At 44.4% G+C, this 19225-nt stretch overlaps 1 protein-coding gene across 5 annotated transcripts; it reads right to left on the bottom strand.

Moving 5' to 3' along the window:
- Positions 1–1807: 1807 nt before the first annotated feature.
- Positions 1808–19154, bottom strand: LOC100190137 (alcohol dehydrogenase 5 (class III)-like). 5 transcript variants are annotated; one of them, XM_072927710.1, is made up of 10 exons: positions 19013–19130; positions 18009–18110; positions 8367–8468; positions 7368–7509; positions 6673–6760; positions 5695–5914; positions 4921–5181; positions 4065–4200; positions 3071–3209; positions 1808–2105 (listed from the first exon to the last, which is right to left on the bottom strand). In XM_072927710.1, the coding sequence occupies exons 1-10, from the start codon at positions 19028–19030 to the stop codon at positions 2081–2083; spliced, it is 1233 nt and encodes a 410-aa protein (XP_072783811.1). In that variant the 5' UTR covers positions 19031–19130; the 3' UTR covers positions 1808–2080.
- Between the last annotated feature and the right edge of the window lie 71 nt (positions 19155–19225).

Here is a 19225-nt window from a genome sequence, read left to right as displayed (position 1 = left end):
AGAGTGGCCAGCCTACATGTTTTACATGACAACCAGCAGAGTCTGTGCACATTGCATTCACAGTGGATGGTGCAGTTCAATACAGTACTGTGATCACCAAAAATGGGGTAGAAACTCTTGGTTCTGAGTAATTTTGTTTGCCAAACAACTTTAAAAAACCCTATTTCAAGCATGCTCCATTCAATCAAAAGCTCTGCAGGATGAAGTAGTGGCAGGGACATCAACTCTTCAGGCTGGGAAGAAGCTGCAAGTCTTTGACCCAAGTGCTCTGGTATCACTACATTTCTTTGTTGTTGGTATTACAGCCTGGCTTCTCACAAGCACTCCAAGATGCAGATTCTCTGAAGTAATGTAATGCAGACAAGATTGTGTGGTCTTGATCTAGTCTGTGCAGCATAGAGAAGCAGCTGTTCCAGTTAAGTATGTTAACTCTGTTAGATCTAGCTAGTACTGTGTTGACACTATCTTCAAATTATGACGTACTCTTACTGGAACAGCTTAACAGCAAGCTTTCTAGTGGATTTTCTGATGTTCAGCCAGCCTTCCTGGAGCTACAAGGTACTGAGATTCACCTCTTTGCTGGGCTAAAGGGCTCAGTTTCTTGTTATCAATTCAGTTTTTATTTCCTTCTGATGCTCAAAATTGAATTTTTATGACATTCGTATTTGCTCTTCACTGTCTGAAATGAAGTAGAAATGCAGTACCTCAACTATTTTCAGGATGCTGTAGGGGATATTAGTGAGAGATGGAAAAGATGTAATTGTCCCAGTTGTATAGCAATGACTTGGAGTAATTGTGGTGGCGAGAGGGAGTTTCTTCTAGTAAGATTGCTGTCTGCGTTCTGTGTTCTCTGCTAGAAGTTGTTTTGACCAGGGTTCTTTAAAATATGAAACTTCTCACCTAATCAGTGTCCTTGGTTCACTGAAAAACACTGAGTTTCTATGTATCTTTTTTTTTTTTTTAACTGTCTGGGCTTTCTGCCTCTGCTTTGCAGTCTGTTTTCTGCTATTTCTCTCTTTTTCTGGATGTGAGGAACTGATTCCAGGTTTCAATACAAAAATCACCTTATCCAGTCAGCTCACTTCACCTAGAGTTAAGAAAACCTGCAACTCCAAAACTGAGACTTAAGCCCTCCTCCTCCAACAAAAAACTCCCAGAAAATCCTGAAGGCATCATCATGCAATGCTCTTTCCTGTTCTCCTGCAGCCCTCAAGAGCAGACTTGCTCTAATAGTAGTATTTCCTGCTTCAATGGCAGGATCAGGTTTCTGACTAGAGGTAATAATCCCACCCTGTTTGTTTTTGCAGTGTTGGCTGCAAAGTTTGCTTCATTTGCCAGAAAGTTAAGCAAATGGGACAGCTGTCCTACTGCAGCCTTGGAGGACACTACTAGAGCAAGTGACCAGAGGAGTTTGTGCCATGATCTTTACAACAGGCCTGCCAAAGAGACCAATGAGAAATAAGGCAGAACATGGACCAGCCCAGTGGACATGGGTATGCCATGACACCAAAGTCTGTGCTCTATATTTGGCTTCAGGGTTGAGCTGGATGCTGCAATCCACTATAGCCCTAGAATAGCCTCAGGAACTTGACAAGTTCTGGCCCCTCTCTCAGTGCAGTTTCAGCAAATGCATGCTGCTTCTCACCCCTGTGCTTAGCTGTGCCTTGTGCAGTAAATCTCACATCATTTGCTGTAGACTCTGCAGAACACTCCCTCTGTCACATACACACAGTGGAATCACTAGAGGAAAACAAGTAACAGACAGCAATCACAGTCACTCTCACTGCTAAATAATTCCAACACTGGGTTTAGAAATAAGCTTTTATTAAGTAGATTAGGTTAGCTACTATTGAATTTGAGGAATGAGTATAGAAAGTTCCATAAGCAGGACTAATTCCATAATGCTATTCAGTAGTTAACATTTTTTTATTATTTAGTACCCAGAATGCTCACCCTAAAATACATGGTGTCTTCTAGTCCCAGTGAGTTTTCAGTTGCTTGATTCTATCTTCTATCAAAAATTCCATTATAAAAAGACAGTTAGCATGGTGCTGGCCAATTAGAAGGTCCTCATTTGGCTTTAAAATTTTAGGACAGTTCGAATGCTTAAAATAAAAAAGAAAAAAAAAAACTTACCAAGAAGTCAATTTTCTCCCCATCTCTCCCTTTCATTGCTGAGACATATTTTAACTTCTGTCTTTTATAACAAATGAAGTCACGCTTATGCCTATAATATTTATTAAAAATCTAGGATAATGCTTGTTCTCTTCAGGTGTTTTGTCTCTCCTCCAGTAAAATAAATTCCAAATGAACTATTTTTCAAACTAGGTGTCAGCTTTCAGTAGCTAGCCAAGATTGATCAGGAGCAGTAATATTTACAGGCATTCTCCCTTTTTTCTGTTGGGAAAATGCTAGGTAGCTTTCATTATTAGTTTCCTAGGACATGCTCATGTATGAATAAAGCACTGAAATGATACTGAATTTTATAACTGGGATAGGGATCAACTGCTGGATGCAATTTGCATAAATGCAGTGTTTCCAATTGTAACAAATACAGTCCACTGATTTATCCAAAATAGAATCCATATGAGCTAAAGCAGATAGAGCGCTTTAAAGCTCTAGATACTTTCTCCAAAGTTATATACAATAGATAGATATAGTTTGAGATCAAATAAAAAGACTACGCCGGTTTCTGGGGATAATGGTCATAACTATTTGTCTATCTGCAGAGGAACCTAAATATTACTGAATATGTAATCTTCAGTCTCTTTACATTCCTTATTATAAGAGAGAACGTTTTAACAATGGTGAAATCCTGAGATTGACCTATCCCCTCTATTTTTATCTCTAGTTCTCTTTTACACTGTTGCTTGCTTTTTACTGTGTGCTTATGTTTTGGCACATGCCTGGCAGGTCAGAGAAGCATGTTTGTATCAGAATCAATGCATGTGGTGGTATATATGTCACCCTTTAGCTTCCCTGTTTAAAACATGCCAATGGGCAAGGAACCTGTACTTTGAGTGTCTGATCAAGAAGTGTCTTGTATACCTTTCAATATTGTGAACATTACCTTTTTCCTGAATGCATCAGCTCAAAAGCCTCATTAATTTTGTCAAAAGGCAGCGTGTGAGTCACAAATTCATCAACCTTGATCTTTTTGGACATGTATTCAGTCACCAGTTTCGGTACATTGTCTACACTCTTCCAGCCTGAAAGAAGGAAAACATGCCTTGTTTCCCTTTTCCACCCATCTCAGAAAATTAAAAACGCAGCCCTAACACAAAACTTGTATGATCAATAGGAAAAGGAACAGAGATGAGTGACGTGTTTGTCTCTCCTATGGGGGTCTGGTAAAAGCACACATTATCCAAACACACACAAATGCTGATGAAAAATCTTTCACTAGCTGTTCCAGCATTCAACATTAGCAGCCCTCACCTAAGGAACTATACACAAGGCATATCTATCAGGCCCCCTGCATATCTTGATAACCCAACCCAGTAAGTTTTGTATTGCTTGGACAAAGAGCAGTGTAATAATTCCAAGTCTGAAATTGAACTTCCATCAACTTCAGCAATTACTGAATTCCCAAAAAAAAAGAACTCAATGTGGTTTTGAGTTGGCAGCAGAAAATGTGTATCAAACATTTGTTCCCTTGTCATTTTAAAGGTATTTAGAGCACATTGTCACGTTGGCCCCACAATTTACTTAGTGGTTAAGCAACACAAACATACTGATGTGAGTTCCCATCTCCCCAAAGACTAGTTCCTTTCACTGGACCAAACTGAACCAAACATTCACTTGGTGGTAATGCAGTTTCCCTATCCCACTCCTTTAGTACTGAGTAAGATATAGATATTTTCTCTCTTCAAAATATGTTAGATATTCTGCCAATGTGTTAAACTGTACCCTGTCTGTAGGAATAACAGATTTTAAGAGTCTTTATCTTAAAAGCCAACATAGGATTTATGAATAGCCTGTCAATAGTACATTTTTTGCACGAGCAAAGCCAAGGGGGTGTGTTCTTCCAAATTATTTTTATCCCCACAGCAAGAGAGAGTTACCTCCAAATGCGGTCCCTTTCCATGTCCGCCCAGTTACTAGCTGGAATGGCCGTGTGGAGATCTCCTGGCCAGCAGCAGCCACTCCGACTATCACACTGACTCCCCAGCCTTTGTGGCAGGCTTCCAGGGCAGCCCTCTTCATGGACAGACAGGACAAAGCAGAGTGTTTATTACTAAGGTTTACACTGCCTGGACTGGTAGCACATCCTTTACCCCAGCTAATGAATCACCCCATCAGCATTTAAGGAACAATAAATACACTGAAAATTACATTGTCTTTTCCATTGGTTCAGATTCCCTTACACTGTTATAGGTTCGCTTAGCACTTTTGTATCCTATCTAGCTTTTAGAGAAGTCACCCTGAACTGCCACTGAGAGTCAGGATAAACTGTAATCACAGACCATATTGCCAACAGTTATGAATGCTACTGTAATTCCTAAAAAAACTAGCCTTACATTCAGTAATACTTCTGCATTTCCAAAGGTGAAATTAATTACTTGAGAAATTAAGGAAATACTGAGTGATCCCTGACATTTTACTGTTCATTGCACAATATATTTTATGTGAGTTTTGTTAATTTTAACTGTCTGCACAGAAAAACTCAGGATCTCAAAAAAGTCTGATTAAGGAAAAAACATTTGCAAGTGCCATTTTCAACCCAAGAAGTAGTAGCTGCTTTCATTTCATAATTAGGACTGAGTGTAAATTGTCATTTTTAGTCATAGCAGTTATCATTATTATTATGAAAAAAAAAGGTTAGTGAGTGTGGCATGTTTTGTGTTAAGAAAGCAGTTGATCTTGCTCTTAGCTGAACTGGTCCCTCCCTGTACATGCTCCTGTTGGTCAAGCACTCACCATGACTCCGACATTTCCAATGCACTCAAAGGAGTAGTCCACACCCCCATCGGTCATCTCAACCAGAACCTCCTGGATGGGCTTCTTGGAGTCTTGGGGGCTGATACACTCAGTAGCTCCAAACTCTTTGGCTTTGGCATACTTATCCTTGTTAATGTCAATGCCAATGATCCGGGATGCTCCTGCTATTTTGCAGCCCATAATAACAGCCAGCCCAACTCCTCCCAAACCAAACACAGCACATGTAGAGCCAGGCTCCACCTAGGAGTAAGAAAGGAGTCATGAGCAGTAGAAGAAAAATTTGTCCTTGCACGGGAAGAGGAAATGCAGGTTAAGGAGGCTGTAATAAAGGAAAAAATGGAAACAAATCTACATGGCTATGAGATTTTATAAACAAGGGAAACTACACAGAAATTTAATTCTAAAAGCTCTTTAGGTACTCAGCTTTTCCTGTTGCCCTAAGACTCCTGCCCACACACCTACCACCTCTGTCTCACCCTGAGCTTCAGACTATCAGAATGACTTGCAGCAAGATGAACGTGAACAGAAAAGTAATTAATATACAGCTGCTACCAAAAGGGGTGCAGAATACTCCACCTGAATTTCCTCCAAAGGGCAACAGGTTCTTCTAACCTGGTGTGGCCTCTTATGGGGAAGTTAGAAATTCTTAGCTGAACTTCATCAGTTGAAGAAGAAGAAACACAGATTTGGTACATCACATTTACAGTCCTAGTGTAGCTGCTAAACTGTGTGTGCCACAAGCCCAGCCTTTACCTTAGCAGTGTTGACAGCAGCCCCATAGCCTGTGGAGATGCCACAGCCCAGCAGGCACACTTTATCCAGAGGTGCTGCAGCATCTATCTTGGCTACAGAGATATCAGCCACCACAGTGTACTCAGAGAAGGTGCTGGTCCCCATGAAGTGGTAAATCTGCTTCCCCTTGCAGGTGAATCTGCTGGTACCATCAGGCATGACTCCTTTCCCTTGAGTAACTCTTGAGGCAAAGACAGGAAAGTGCAGACTTTTAAGCAGCAAATACTCTCACCAGACAGAATCACTAAGCAGCACAGAGAGGCACCTGCATATTTGCACCTTTATATTCTGACTACTTCAATAAACCTAGGAGTTCACAAAAGTGAGATGATAAACTCCTAAAACTTTATACAGTTAATTCATCCAGGGAAAAACCAAAAGAAATGGAGTTTACTTACATGCAGACATTGTTAGTTACCAGTGCTAACTTTGTGCCACAGCACCACCATTGTCTTGGCCTCCTTCAGTACCCTCCCCTTGAATTGCACCTGTCAGTTATGTCACTGGGGCTTTTTTTGAGTTTGGGAGACTTTTTCAGAACATGATCTGCAAATTTATCTGGGAAGCAGGTGTTAAGGAAAAAAGAAAGCTGTGTGATTTTGTACCAATTGAAAGCTTTGGTGTTCACTCCCAAGAGCTAAATTTCCTGAGTACTTCCCTTAAGTATGGATTAAATATGGAGTCAGAGCATTTATGTTTTCCAACCTGTGGACACAAGGTAGTAGTTTGCACCTTCACATACATGAAAAGAGAGAAAATTTTATTTAAGGGAAGAATAGAAATTTTAAGGAAGACTGGAAAAAAAAAAGACTAAGTGACTCCTGAAACACCGACTTTCCAAGTCATTAAATGATGCATCAACAGATTTTTTTCTTCAAAGAAAACTACAGCAGGAATACATTGAACAAATACTACAGCATGTGTCAAAGTCATACGGACCTTATCTTCTGGCACAGGTTTGTTTTAGGATTCTTACAGAACTTGCACTCTCCACACTGAGGGATGTATAGAGGGATAACAGTGTCCCCTAAAGAAAAAAATATTCTGTGTCTAGTTATTGAGTCAAGCAAGGCATTTTTAAAAAAAATGAAGTTACTTGATTCTGCCTGTTTTTCTGTGAGCTTGAATTAATTTAAAACCTTTGTGTGCTAAAAGCTGTTTATGGTATACAGAGGTATTATAGAGTGCTAGATAAACCACTTTAATCCTGGCTGAGCAGACAGCCTAAAATTCATCATTCCAGAACAAGTTGCAATGATACTGAAAAACAAAACAACCCCAAATCAACAGTGAACAACATACTAAACACTTTAAGCCTTTTAATTAAACCAACAGATAAAAACTATAATTTGAAAAAAAATAATAGACCTCCAACTCTCTTCTAACTATATACTGATCTGATTTCAAGTAAAACAATGCTGTTCTGGGCTCTTTCAAGCTTTAAATCAAAAGCTTGTTAAACAGATTAGTGTTGTGTCTCACAGAGCACAGAAATCTACACAGGTATACACCCCAGAATAAAGTATTGTATTAACTCCTGCAATATTGCATTTCAGAGGCCCAATTTGACAGTTAGTCTTCAAATAAAGTAACACTTTCAAGGAAGGTAGAAAACTTGTAAGGTATTTGCTCACCTTTCTTTACTTTTGTTACTCCTTCCCCAACGCTCTCTACAATGCCTGCTCCTTCATGTCCCAGGATCACAGGGAAACATCCTTCGGGATCAGCACCACTCAGAGTATAGGCATCAGTGTGACAGACAGCAGTGGCAACTATCTGTGAAGAAATAAATAATCTGAGACACCCCAAAGAACAGAACAGTAGCACAGATTTTGGTCAGAAATTAAGAACAATTGCCAGGTCAAAGTTCTGGCAGCATTTGGGATATGGGCAACATACTTCCAATTCCTGGCAAGGCAGTTTTTCTTATTTCAAAAAAGCAAAGTCATGACAGTACATTTTTATAATTTCCATTAACCAAAATGTGACACTGAAAGGGGTAAAAGATGACCTGTCTTTTCCTATAGCTAGAAATCAGTGCTCCAAGTCATCTCACATTAGTTTAGTATCTCAGATTGGAAATTAGCTAAGACTCAGAAGTAAGATTTCCAGAGAGACCATGCAGAACTCTCAGTACTGCATAAATCCTGCTGAAGTCTTCAGCACCACACAGAAATCCTTTCCACAGAATAAATGTCACATTAATGTATACTTTTTGGCAGATACCGGCTCCTGGAAAGTCCTGATGAAATCAGAAACTTAGATATAGGGAATGCAAGAGACCAATCCCAGCTCAGCAGCCAGTAACTTATGGCCACGAATGACAAATTGTCCTTCAAACAAGATAAAGGTGTTCCCAGTTCAGACACTTTGCGGAAACTTAGTCTGTAACAACTGGATTCTCAAGATTAGCCATTTTCCTCAGACTAGACTGTGAAGTAAGACCAGTAGAAATTAAGTGTTTTTCATAAACAGAAGATCTAAATACTATCATTTTCATCTCTGTAAAGCCAGCTGAGATATTAATGAGCTAATGATATCTATTCAACATTTCTTCTGTTGGCAAACATACTATTCATCTTGAATACTCACTCTAAAATAGAAAACATATAGATAAGAATTGATGTAATTACCTTGATACGAACTTCATGAGCTTTTGGTGGAGCAACCTCCACCTCCTCAATAGAGAGAGGTTTACCTGCCTCCCAGGCAACTGCAGCCTTGCATTTAATAACCTAAAACACAAGAACAAGAAAAAAAAAGAGGACATCTATTGTATGGTTCATTTAAAATAATTCTTGTTCAGCCAAGTGAGAAAATAAAAGCAGCACTACTGGCTTTTGGAAAGAATCCCAGATCTGAAATTCATAATTTCAACATGAAGGTTTAATTGCCCCACATTTGCTTTCAGGAAGCTAAACAGTAATGAGTAAGCCAAGATCTGAAATGTGGTTGTCATTCTCTTACTGTGTAAAAAATATAAGCCTGGGAGTGCTTGGGAGACATGCTGTAGCAAAGGGAGCAACATGAATGGAAAAGTTGCTAATAAAAATGGTGGTTTAAAATCAAAGACTGCCATTCATTTCAGGTATGTTCATTAAACACAGTGTTTGAATTTGGAAAGTTCAGAAAGGAAACTGTGGAGACCCACATCAAGATTGAATTTCCTGTTCCTGATCAGGATGGTTTTCAAGTAGCATTCCAGCAAGGAGATGCAGCTGACATGCAGAGCCCCCAGTGATGCGGAGGGACCAGAGGGACTTTGCTGTAAGGTTCCAACACCTCTGCAGGGGCCACAGGGATCACTGTTAGCAAGTCTTCATTCACTGCTCTCAGTGCCACAACAAATCCTGCTCTGCAACCACACCTAAACACCCCGGGAAGCTTTTCAATCCCAACAGTGAGAGCCTGGATAAGAGAGCAGGATTTCTGCACCTGTAAACCCTACTGACAGGTACATACAACTGACTGAGAAAATCAGCAGGCATTACAGTCATACACTCTAGAGCAGCTTCGGGATAAGCATCTGGATTACCCTCAGCAGTTGGTTTCATGAAGATGACAAGGTCTAAGCCATTGCTATTAGGAACATAAACCAAGAGAAGAACATAACATTTTGTGTGTTCAAAATAGCTGTGGTGCTCCCATGCAATGCTTGAAAGAAAAAGGACTAATATAAATTCCCAAGATCAGCAATACAGTCACTCAGCCTTTTTGAAATTTCACTTGCTGTTAGAAATAACAGTGCCAAGACCACCTTTTGAGCTTGCCAAGTCTGATTCATAACCTGTGATGAGGAGAAAAGAATGGCTAGTCTGTGCCTTTCTGTAGTATTTCTGTTGTACAATAAACACTACTAGGCTTTGCCAGAGCCAGTTAAAATCCTCACTGTACCTGTTATAGCAGAACTTAGATACTTACCTTAGCTTAAATTTGGTAAAATAAATACTACAGACCCAAAAAGTTTTGTAACAGAAAACAGGTACCTATTCCAACAGTCAGCAGGGGTCTTAATTAGACAGAAACACCCCTAACTAGAATCATGAAATCTTCTTGTCCTGCTTTTTAATACCAGGGTAAATATTACAAAAAAATATGGAATGTGCCATAGTAACTAACTGTGGAATCACAGTGTGAGGCACCAGTCAATCTCTAAACCTACCAAAGATTTTGCCAGAAAATCTAAATTCAAAGCACAAAGTGCAAGAGGAGCCATCGTTCAGTAAATCATTTACTGGTTTTCAATCCATCCTCTCATCCTCCCCTCATTAAGTCATCACTTGTTCTTGCATGGGAGACTGCGCATTCCTAAAATTTGATTTCCACAAGCTTAGTTAAACACAAAATTAAAGACAGAGAGGAGAAAAAAAGTCTCCTTACAGGATAAATTCTGATCATCTAAAATTAACAGTACGCATCTGGAAGCACAATTTGAAATAGTAATTTCTGATTCAGTTCATACAGCCACAAAAGCTCCTAGACTATTCAGCGTGGGTATCAGGAAAGCCCCAACTCTTTCTGCCCCCTTATTATTCATAGCTTTCCGCTGTTGCTTTGCTGAAAATCTTGAAGCCAACAACTGGAAATAAAATACAAAACACCAGCTTCCAGCAGTTCTTCATTTCCTCTATTACCATGCTAGCAGCGGAGCACAGCTGTTGGGCTGCTTGTGGCCATGCACACCATCAGCTACCTCAGTCGGGATGAAACCGAGCTCTGGCAGTGACAGAAGCTGCTCCAAACCCAGGGCCAGCCTGGAGCAGCTTCACGTCCGGACAAGCGCGGCCACAGAGCCGCTCGGGCCCCGGGCCCTGACCGCCTGCGCAGAGTTAGCGAAAGAGTGGCTGAAGGTCTGGGCTGTCGCGCTGTTCCTACAGCCAGGCAGCAAACGTGCCAGGCTATGGCTTCCGAGCAGGCAGGGTCTTGTTTTACCCCTTCTTTCAGCCGATTCGGTCGCAGCTGCCCGCAGCCCACAAGAAACCACCCAAAGCTCAAGGTCTGCAGCTCGTTCCTCCACCGCCGCGATCCAGAAGCGGCCGGAGCGCAGCGCTCAGCCCCGCAGGACGCGCACGGGGCTCGGTACAACACGCGGCGGGGAGCACACGCGTGTTTGCTTCCCACTCCTGCGAACACTCAGGGAGCCTCCCACGCCTAAGCAGCGGCACCGGCTGCGCCGCACGCCCCACACGCCCCACACGCGTGGGGCAGGAGCGCAGAGGCGCCCGGACAAGCCCGGCCACCCGGCTCGCCACGGCGACCCCGGCCCGCGGCCCCGGGCAGCCTCCGGACCCGGGCAGCGATGGCAGGGCAGGGCAGGGAGGGCTCGCCCGCCTCATCCTGCCCAGTGCGGGACCCTCCGCCCGGCCCCGGGAGACCTTCCCGCCGCGGAGCGCAGACCCTCACCCCGCTCGCCATCGCGCACGGCTGCGGCTGCCGGCGGAAGGAGAAGGAGAGCCCGCCTCCTTCTCCGCTGCCTCTCACCCCGCCTCCCTCTCAGGGGCGGGCGAGCGAACTGGCTCCTTCCTTCCTTTTTCGCCTCCCACCTCTGCAGGGCAGGGGCGCCCTGGGTCAGTGACAAACCCCCTGTGGTGCTTTTCTTCCCGCAGGCCGCGGTGCGGGTCAGGGTCTCTGTTTGCCGAGGTGCCCGCAGTGTTGCCTTGCCGTGTGGCCGCGTTTGTGGCTGCTGGCGGCTGCACCAGTGCCTTCCATCGCGGCTCCTCCAGTCCGGCCGGCAGATGGACATCACTGTGCCCGTGAGGCAGCAGGCCCGCTGTCCTGGCCGGTGGCCTGTTCCTGCCGACACCAGCTTGCCCAGATTCCTTCCCACTAACGGGACGCCACGGCCTCTGCGCCGCTCCCTGAGGGCAGCAGTAGCTGGTGGTGGATGTGCCTGCCTTTCCCATGCCTGGAATCCCGCCCTGGCTCCCGTTCTGAGGTGCTTGGTACCGCCTGTGTCCCACCTGGGCACAGGGGGAAGCTGGCCATGTCCTTCGTGCCTGAACCTGTTCTGGGCTGGATAAACTGCAGTGCTGCAGGCTTTACTGGGTGGCAGCGTGAACATTACAGACGAGGTGAAGGCAGCCCGCTGCCAGGGTAGGTGAAGGGATCTGCAGTGGGATGGAAATTTTGACTGGGCTTCTTGACATTCCATCCAAGAGCCTTTGAAGCAAAGGAGCTATTGCTGCAAGATGGGATCATTCACTGCCTCATACTGTTTCATTTTCCAAAACACCGTTTTTCTCCAGGCAGGATAAGAAGGGCTTCTTGTGAGGTCTGCAGATATGATTGTGTAAGATGGGGGGAACAGTTCCGCCGTGAGCTGTTGGGATTTTCCACAGAAGGTGATGATGCTTGAGGAATGGCAGGGTGTAACTAAGTCCCCCTCAGTAAGAAAGGGAATTTTTATTTTCCAGTGTCATGCTAACAAAAGCTTAGCAAATACCACAGATAGATAACAGCACCAGCATGTGGAAAATTAATAATAGGACATAAGCAACTATGGCATTTAGTAAATAACATGAAAGCAACATAACATTTAATAACAAAAACTAAAATGAGAAACACAATTTCATTAGGCTCATTAAAGCTGACGTGGAACTAGAAGGTAATTTGGCCAGTGAGGGTGTTGTGCAGGTTACACACCTTGTTGTTGAAATCAACACAGTCCTTGTCCATTTCCTTGGTTAAATTTAGTTCTGCCAGCCTCTCCTGAGAACTTCATGCTCTTGACCACCCCTGGTTTGCCAGTGCTTCCAAAAAGCCTCCAAACATTTTATGTTTAGCTAAACTCCACAGATGCTCTGCTTTTTTTAGTATCTTTGACATTCTGAACATTGTAGGCACTGATTCTGGTGGACAAAGGGACAGATACATCAATCAGATCTCTTTAACGCTCATTGTCCAGTTTCAGTGATGAAAGAAGTTGTTTGTTTTTTCATCTTTCCTTCACTTGCAGTTTTGTGCAAGTGCTGCCCCCAGTATTGCTGTGTACTTTTGGAAGTCCCTGGATACTGTAAGTGGTTTTGCAACTTTCTTTCTGTTCTCAACACCATGCAAGCAAATCAAGTTACCACTCCATGATCTTGAGTAAACTATCCATGCTTTGTCACATGTTTCAGGTTTATGTAAGTTCTGTAGGAAAGGACTTCCACTGCTGCTTTGGATTTTACATTTGTTTGGTTTTGGTGTTGTTCTATCAAGTGTTACATGTTAATCAGGAACATCAGCTTGGATCAGGAAAAGAGGAGGGCTTGGAAGCACTCTGAGCATGTGGGAGGGAGACCTGGCAATCATGTTCTTGTTTGGTGGATGTGGTCTGTTTTGTGTGCCAAGTGGGGAGAAAAGTCCAAAACAACTAGAGATCTGTATTACTTTTTTTTTTTTTCCTTTTAAATTTTTTTTTAACGGTATTATAATGCTTACCCTAGAGGCATTTGTTTTGCTTTTGTTTGTTGATCCAAGTATAATTCTATATATACTAGAGTAAAATAACTTTTCAAAAAAAATCTGATGTACTCAAAATAAGTGTGAAAGTGCCCATGACAATTTTGCAGTAGAGACACATGAAGTTAGGATGCTGAAAGATGTTTAATATTTTACATGTGGAAATAAGTAATTTGGGGAGTTGTGCGATTGAACATTCAATTGAATATTCTCAGATATCTGCATTCATTGAAAACCAAATAAAACACAAAAAGCTGATCTAATATGTGCTGATTTTAATATGTTAATATTAAACTAACTATACAAGGAAAATTTGAAAGATGAAAGTATGGAGTTGTGCTGTCACCTCCTTATTTGCACTTGGCAGCATTTTATTCTGGTTTGTATAAATGTCTTTGCTTTCAAATGTAATTATTTGGCCAGCTGTGAAGCAAGTGATGTTGTAGGAATCAAGCAGAATTTGAGGAGCTCTCTAATTATCTGCTAAAGTTTGAAGTCCTGCCCAGTTAGTGATTGTTGCCAAAGGGGCAGGAGGATCTCCGAGATCCAAGGCAGCGTGCCGGGAGAGCAGGGACAGGTGACCACCAGGTGGCCCTGCTATAGCAGAGAGCTCCTCAGTACTCAAAGGGCTAATGCAATTTTTCATTGGTAAAGTGCAAGTTACAATTTACTTTAGGCAGAAGTTTTTTATGGTGATTGAACTTTTTTTTTCACCTAGGTCTAGATTTTTTTCCTAAAAGAAAAACAGTTTTTCCAAAGAAAATAATTTTTTCCAATAAAATAATTTTTTCCAAAAAGGAAAAAATATTAGATTTTGTCACAATCCTGCACAGATTTCTGTGTTTATATTTGTTAGATAGATATTTGGCAAATTGATTACATTTTTGAGACTTGTCACTTGCATAAAATTAAGACTGTGCAGATGCATGTGCAGTATTATAGAAACATTGTTTACTGGAAGTTCTTGGATTTTTCTCAGTAGGGAAGTTCTAGAACTCAGCTAATTAACATTTAGTGAATTATACTGGTGTTAACTCATTACCAGCATTCTTATTATCTTATGTTTAAAAAGTAGTTAGAAGAATTATAGCTAACTATTATGTCATGGCAGAGTGATACGTGCAGAAGTTACTAAAAATTGGTGGACTGGATGGGATTGTCATAACTCATTTCACAACTCATTTGTGTGTTCATGATATTCTGTGTAATTGCTGATTGTGCTAAGGGGCTTCCAGAAGTTCAAAGGGCTGTGGGATGTGATAAGTGTTGCACAAAAGAGGTCAAGAGGCATGGTAGTGTTACAAGTCCAATGTTCAGCACTGAAAGAAGGATCTGTTTTGCAGAATGACCATCTTGGAGTGAAAATCCTTTTTTTAGGGGAAGATTTTTCAGAGTTGTACTGTAATATACTGTGAGACTTGGTGTGGAAAATATATTAAAAGTACAATAGCATTTTCCAAAATGAAACCACATCGATGCATGCTGTATGAGTATTACATCATTATAAGAAAGTTATTGACTGCTTTATATAATATGCTTCAGAGCAGCAGCGGCGGGTCTGGGCTTTGCTGGAAGATGCAGCATGCACCCAGCTGAGATGGGGGCAGACAGGAGAGGGCCCAGTTCACTGAGGCAGATGAAGGTGGGACGAAGCAAAAGAGGAGGGGCAAAGGCCATTGCTCACTGCTGAGGCCAAGGGTGTGCTGTAAGGGCCTTCAGTGTGAGGGGGGGCTCCCCCTGTCCTCTGGAAAAACTTTTGATTGAATGCACTGCAGGGACAAGTTTGACAGAAACACTTTATTAGTAAAAACATTTTCTTGGGAGAGAAGATCTGTCTGGATTTTATCCAGGCACAGCAGGACCAGCAGTGACTCCAGCACAGGTGAGTTTCTCATTCTCTTCTCCTGGTGCCCCACAAGGAGAGGCGCTGGTTGAGAAGGGCCCAGGCCAGGAGAGCCGCTGCTGCGCTGGTCCCTCCGCTCGGCTTCCTTGGCTGTGTCCTTCAGAAGAGCAGGACAGTGCGGATACTGCAAAGTGGAAGGGAAGGGAGGGTTGGCTGCAGCTCAGGGGCAGGCAGTGTGGCAGGCAGGTGTGCCGGGGGACCCGCCACCTTCCTTGTCATCCAGCCCCTTCCTGACTGAGCCGCTTGAGGCGGGCAGCAGCAGGGCAGCCTTCAAATCCCTGCTGAGGGGAACCCATCAGGGATAAGGCCACAGGATGTGTGCTGAGCTGAACCATGAGCAGGAGGGTTCCCTGTGCTGAACATGGGCTCTTCCCTCTGGGCTATGGCAGATCTTGGCAGCATTCAGCTGTGAGGCCCTGCTTCCTCAAAAGGCTCACGTGCTCTTTGGGAAGCCAGCGTTGCATGCTCTGCCTGTTGGAATTTTAGGAGGAGGTGCTGAGGTTTGCAGAAGCTCCTGCTGGTCAGGGTCTCACCTTTTTCCTGCACGTAACAACTCAAATCCCTCGTTCACTTTAGCGAATGGCAGCGTGTGTGTGATCAGCAAGTCTGAATTGAATTTCCCCTCCAAGTAGCTGGAAACTAATTTGGGGATACATTCTCTCGTCTTCCAGCCTAGAAACAGGACAAAGCAGGTGCATGAATAATGGTAGAAAGGCTGTTTTGGTAAGGTAGTGTGACTGTGAGGGTCAGGACTGAGTGACCAGTTCTGATGCCACACACTTGTGAGATGCTTTCTACTCTTCAGGATTACTACTCTTGTGATGTTTTCTACTCGTTTAGGGTTACTGTGTGGAACAGGGAGACGTTTATTTGCATGTCTAATGCTAATGTTCACTGCAGCAATGCAGTGCTCCTCTTTAGTTGTCTTCTACTAGAAAACCCTCTTTTACTATAACATGTCAACCACCATGAAAGGAAAAGCTGAAATGTTTAGATTGTATTTGTAAGTTCACTACCTCCAAGCAAAGTCCCCTTCCATGTACGCCCAGTCAGCAGAAGCACAGGATCAGTGGAAATCTTTGCACCAGAATCCAGTTCTCCAACCATCACACAGACACCAGTGCTGGCATTGCAGGAAGCCAAGGCAGCAATCTGATGGAACAGGCAGGAGAATTAGAGAAGCCCTGATGGGTTGGTCAGAGGAGAGCTTTTTGTGCAATTTCCTGCTCCACACACATCCTGCCTTGTGGAGCAGACTTGGAGAGCTTGTGGCCTCTTTTAAGATTCATGTTATTTTCTCTCACAAAGTTATACCCAGCAGTGCCGGCAGCCGGTGAGGAACTTCCCATGGGGGTGAATTTTGCCCTGAGAGGAGCCTGTGATGATCTGGGAGGGAGGACAGGTGCTGGAGTGCCACCTACCATGGTGTCCGCGTGCCCGATGGCCTCAAAGGAGTAGTCCACACCCTGCCCGGTCATCTCAGTGAGCACCTCCTGGATGGGCTTCTTGAAGTCTTGAGGGTTGATGCAGTCGGTGGCTCCCAGCTCCCTGGCCTTGGCAAACTTGTCCTTGTTGATGTCCACGGCAATGATGCGGGCAGCTCCAGCTGCCTTGCAGCCCATGACAACAGAGAGGCCAACTCCTCCGAGGCCAAAGATGGCACAGGTGGAGCCTGGTTTTACCTGCACAGATGAGGCTCTTGTGAGTCTCCAGCGGGAAGAAGAGGAGGAAGAAGAGGTGGAGGAGAAGGTTTCTTTTGCACAAGGTTGATGAGGTTGTGAGGGTGGCCATGGGCTGCTAAACACGCCTGAATACCAACCTTGGCTGTGTTGATGGCAGCCCCATAGCCTGTGGAAAACCCACAGGCAATCAAGCAGACTTTGTCCAGAGGTGCCGCAGCATCTATCTTGGCAACGGCGTATTCTGGGACCACAGTGTATTCTGCAAAGGTGCTGATCCACAGGTAGTGGTGGATCTGCTTCCCTTTGCAAGTGAAGCGGCTGGTCTTGTCTGGCAGCAGGTTTTGTGGTTCAGAGAAACTGTGGGGGAGATGCAAGGATTTGTATTTGATTGACTGAAGCACTGATGGGGGTGTCAGATTTGTCATAAAGTCAATCCCATGTAGGTGAAGAGGAAGGCACAGTAAACTTACTGGGTCTTCTGGCAGTAGTTGGATTCAGGATTCTGGCAGAAGCTGCATTCCCCACACTGAGGGAGGCAAAGTGGGATCACTTTGTCACCTGGAAGAAAAGAATATCCTGTGTTAGGTGGCTCTAAGGATGCTGCCTGTGTGAGAGCTGATTCCTGGGCATATGTCTGTGTGTGTGTGACAGTTACCTGGTTTCACAGAGGACACTCCTTCTCCAGCGCTTTCCACAATTCCAGCTCCTTCATGGCCAGGGATAACAGGGAATTCTGCACTGGGAAAGCAGCCTTGCAGAAGGTGTTCATCTGTGCAACAGATGCCTGTTGCCACAAGCTATTTGGAGAAGAAGTAGATGTCCTGGCATCTGTCTTACTCAGTTTGTGGAAGCAATTTTCTCAGGGGTGTTATGATGCCCCTCAGTCATTGCTGGCACTCTGTGGCAGCACATTGAACCCAGGCTGGGCTTTCCCCTTCTGCTCACTGTGAATGCTCCATGTGGCTTTCCTCTGTGCTGAGCTAGAGGTGGAAATGGGAAGAAGGCCACAGTGTGGGTACCAGGGCCCTGTCCAGCAGAGCAAGGGCTGGGGACAGGAATTCCTATGTGACAGCTTAGGCAAGGATTAGTCCAAAAAGGAGCCCCTGGCAGATGGTGCATTTAAGCCAAGGCAGCTCTGGGCAATTATAGCCTCTTGGAGGACACAGGTCCCTGAGTTTTGCTGAAGGTATAACCACAAGAAGAGCAATTCCCACAAGGGAAAAAAAGTTGTTGAAATGTATTTTTACCTTGATCCGGACTTCCCCTGCCTTTGGGGGTGCAACTTCCACCTCCTCAACAGACAGTGGTTTGCCTGGGGCCCAGGCAACAGCAGCCCTGCACCTGATAACCTGGAGGCAACCAAGAGAAATAAATTGCATGGGAACATTTGTCTTCAGCACGTGGTTGGGGAAGTCATCCTGCAATCAGCAGAACCCAGGGTGTTCAAGCTTGGTGATGCTCAGCTGCACCTGAAACCAAGTGCTGTCCAATAAGCACTGGCCTAGTTTAAAGTCTGAAGAAACCCCATCTGTGGTTTGTAACCCAAAGATTATCAGGTGTAGCCTTGGAAAATTACTGGGTTCTGATGGCTTTGGTGGCTTTTTCATAATATCCCCCCATGATACCGGCCAGATTGTGCTGTCATGAGGACTGCAGACCCTACCTAGTGGAAATGCCTATCGAGAGCTTTGACATCAGCCTTGTGACACATTGGGCTGAAGGTGAGTGAGAGAGGTTTGTGGAATTGTCCCCATCTGATTGGCACCTGTATAATTTTTTCCCTTACCAAGGTTTCATTTGTGTGTGACATGGCACAACCCTTCCCCAATCAACTCAAAGCAGTTTGGCATCAGCAAAATGGGGCTTGCAGCTTGAAAAGGGAATTGCCATGCACAAGGCTGAGTGCAGGAGGTGAGTGGCTGAAGAGGGCACCACTGAAGAGCTCGTTTGCTGCCAGAGCAGGAGCACAGAGTGGGATTGATCAGCACTTTGTTTTTCAGAGCAGCACAATTCCATATTTTGTTTCCTGAGGGGTTGGGCAGGACAGAGGGGAAATGCACAACCTAATGCAGGTGTGGACACGTTGCCTAAGAGCAGAATCCGGTGAAATTCACAGGGGTTTGGAAGAGGTGGGGAGCAAGGTCGGAGGAAAGAGGGCGTTCAGAGCGGTGTGCAGGCTGAGCCTTTTGCAGCGCATTTTGCCAGGAGCAGGGCACCACGGAAAGGAGGATGGGAAATGCATTGTCCTTACTTTTCCCGCCGTGGCCATGTGGTCTCGGCAGAGCTGTCGCTGTCGCTGGCTGGAGGGAAGCTGCTGCCTCCGTGTTGCAGAATCCCCAGGAGAGGAGCGGGATAAGGCGCAGTCGCAGTCGCGGTGCGGCACCGTCCCTGCAGGGCGCTGGTTGAGCTGTGCCAGGCGCTGGATGCTGGGCGGCACCGTGAGTGCTGAGGGGAGGAGCTGGGG

Source organism: Taeniopygia guttata, chromosome 4 (genome assembly GCF_048771995.1).
Source record: "Taeniopygia guttata chromosome 4, bTaeGut7.mat, whole genome shotgun sequence".
Classification (NCBI taxonomy): domain Eukaryota; kingdom Metazoa; phylum Chordata; class Aves; order Passeriformes; family Estrildidae; genus Taeniopygia; species Taeniopygia guttata.
This window is presented reverse-complemented; position numbering and strand designations above follow the sequence as displayed.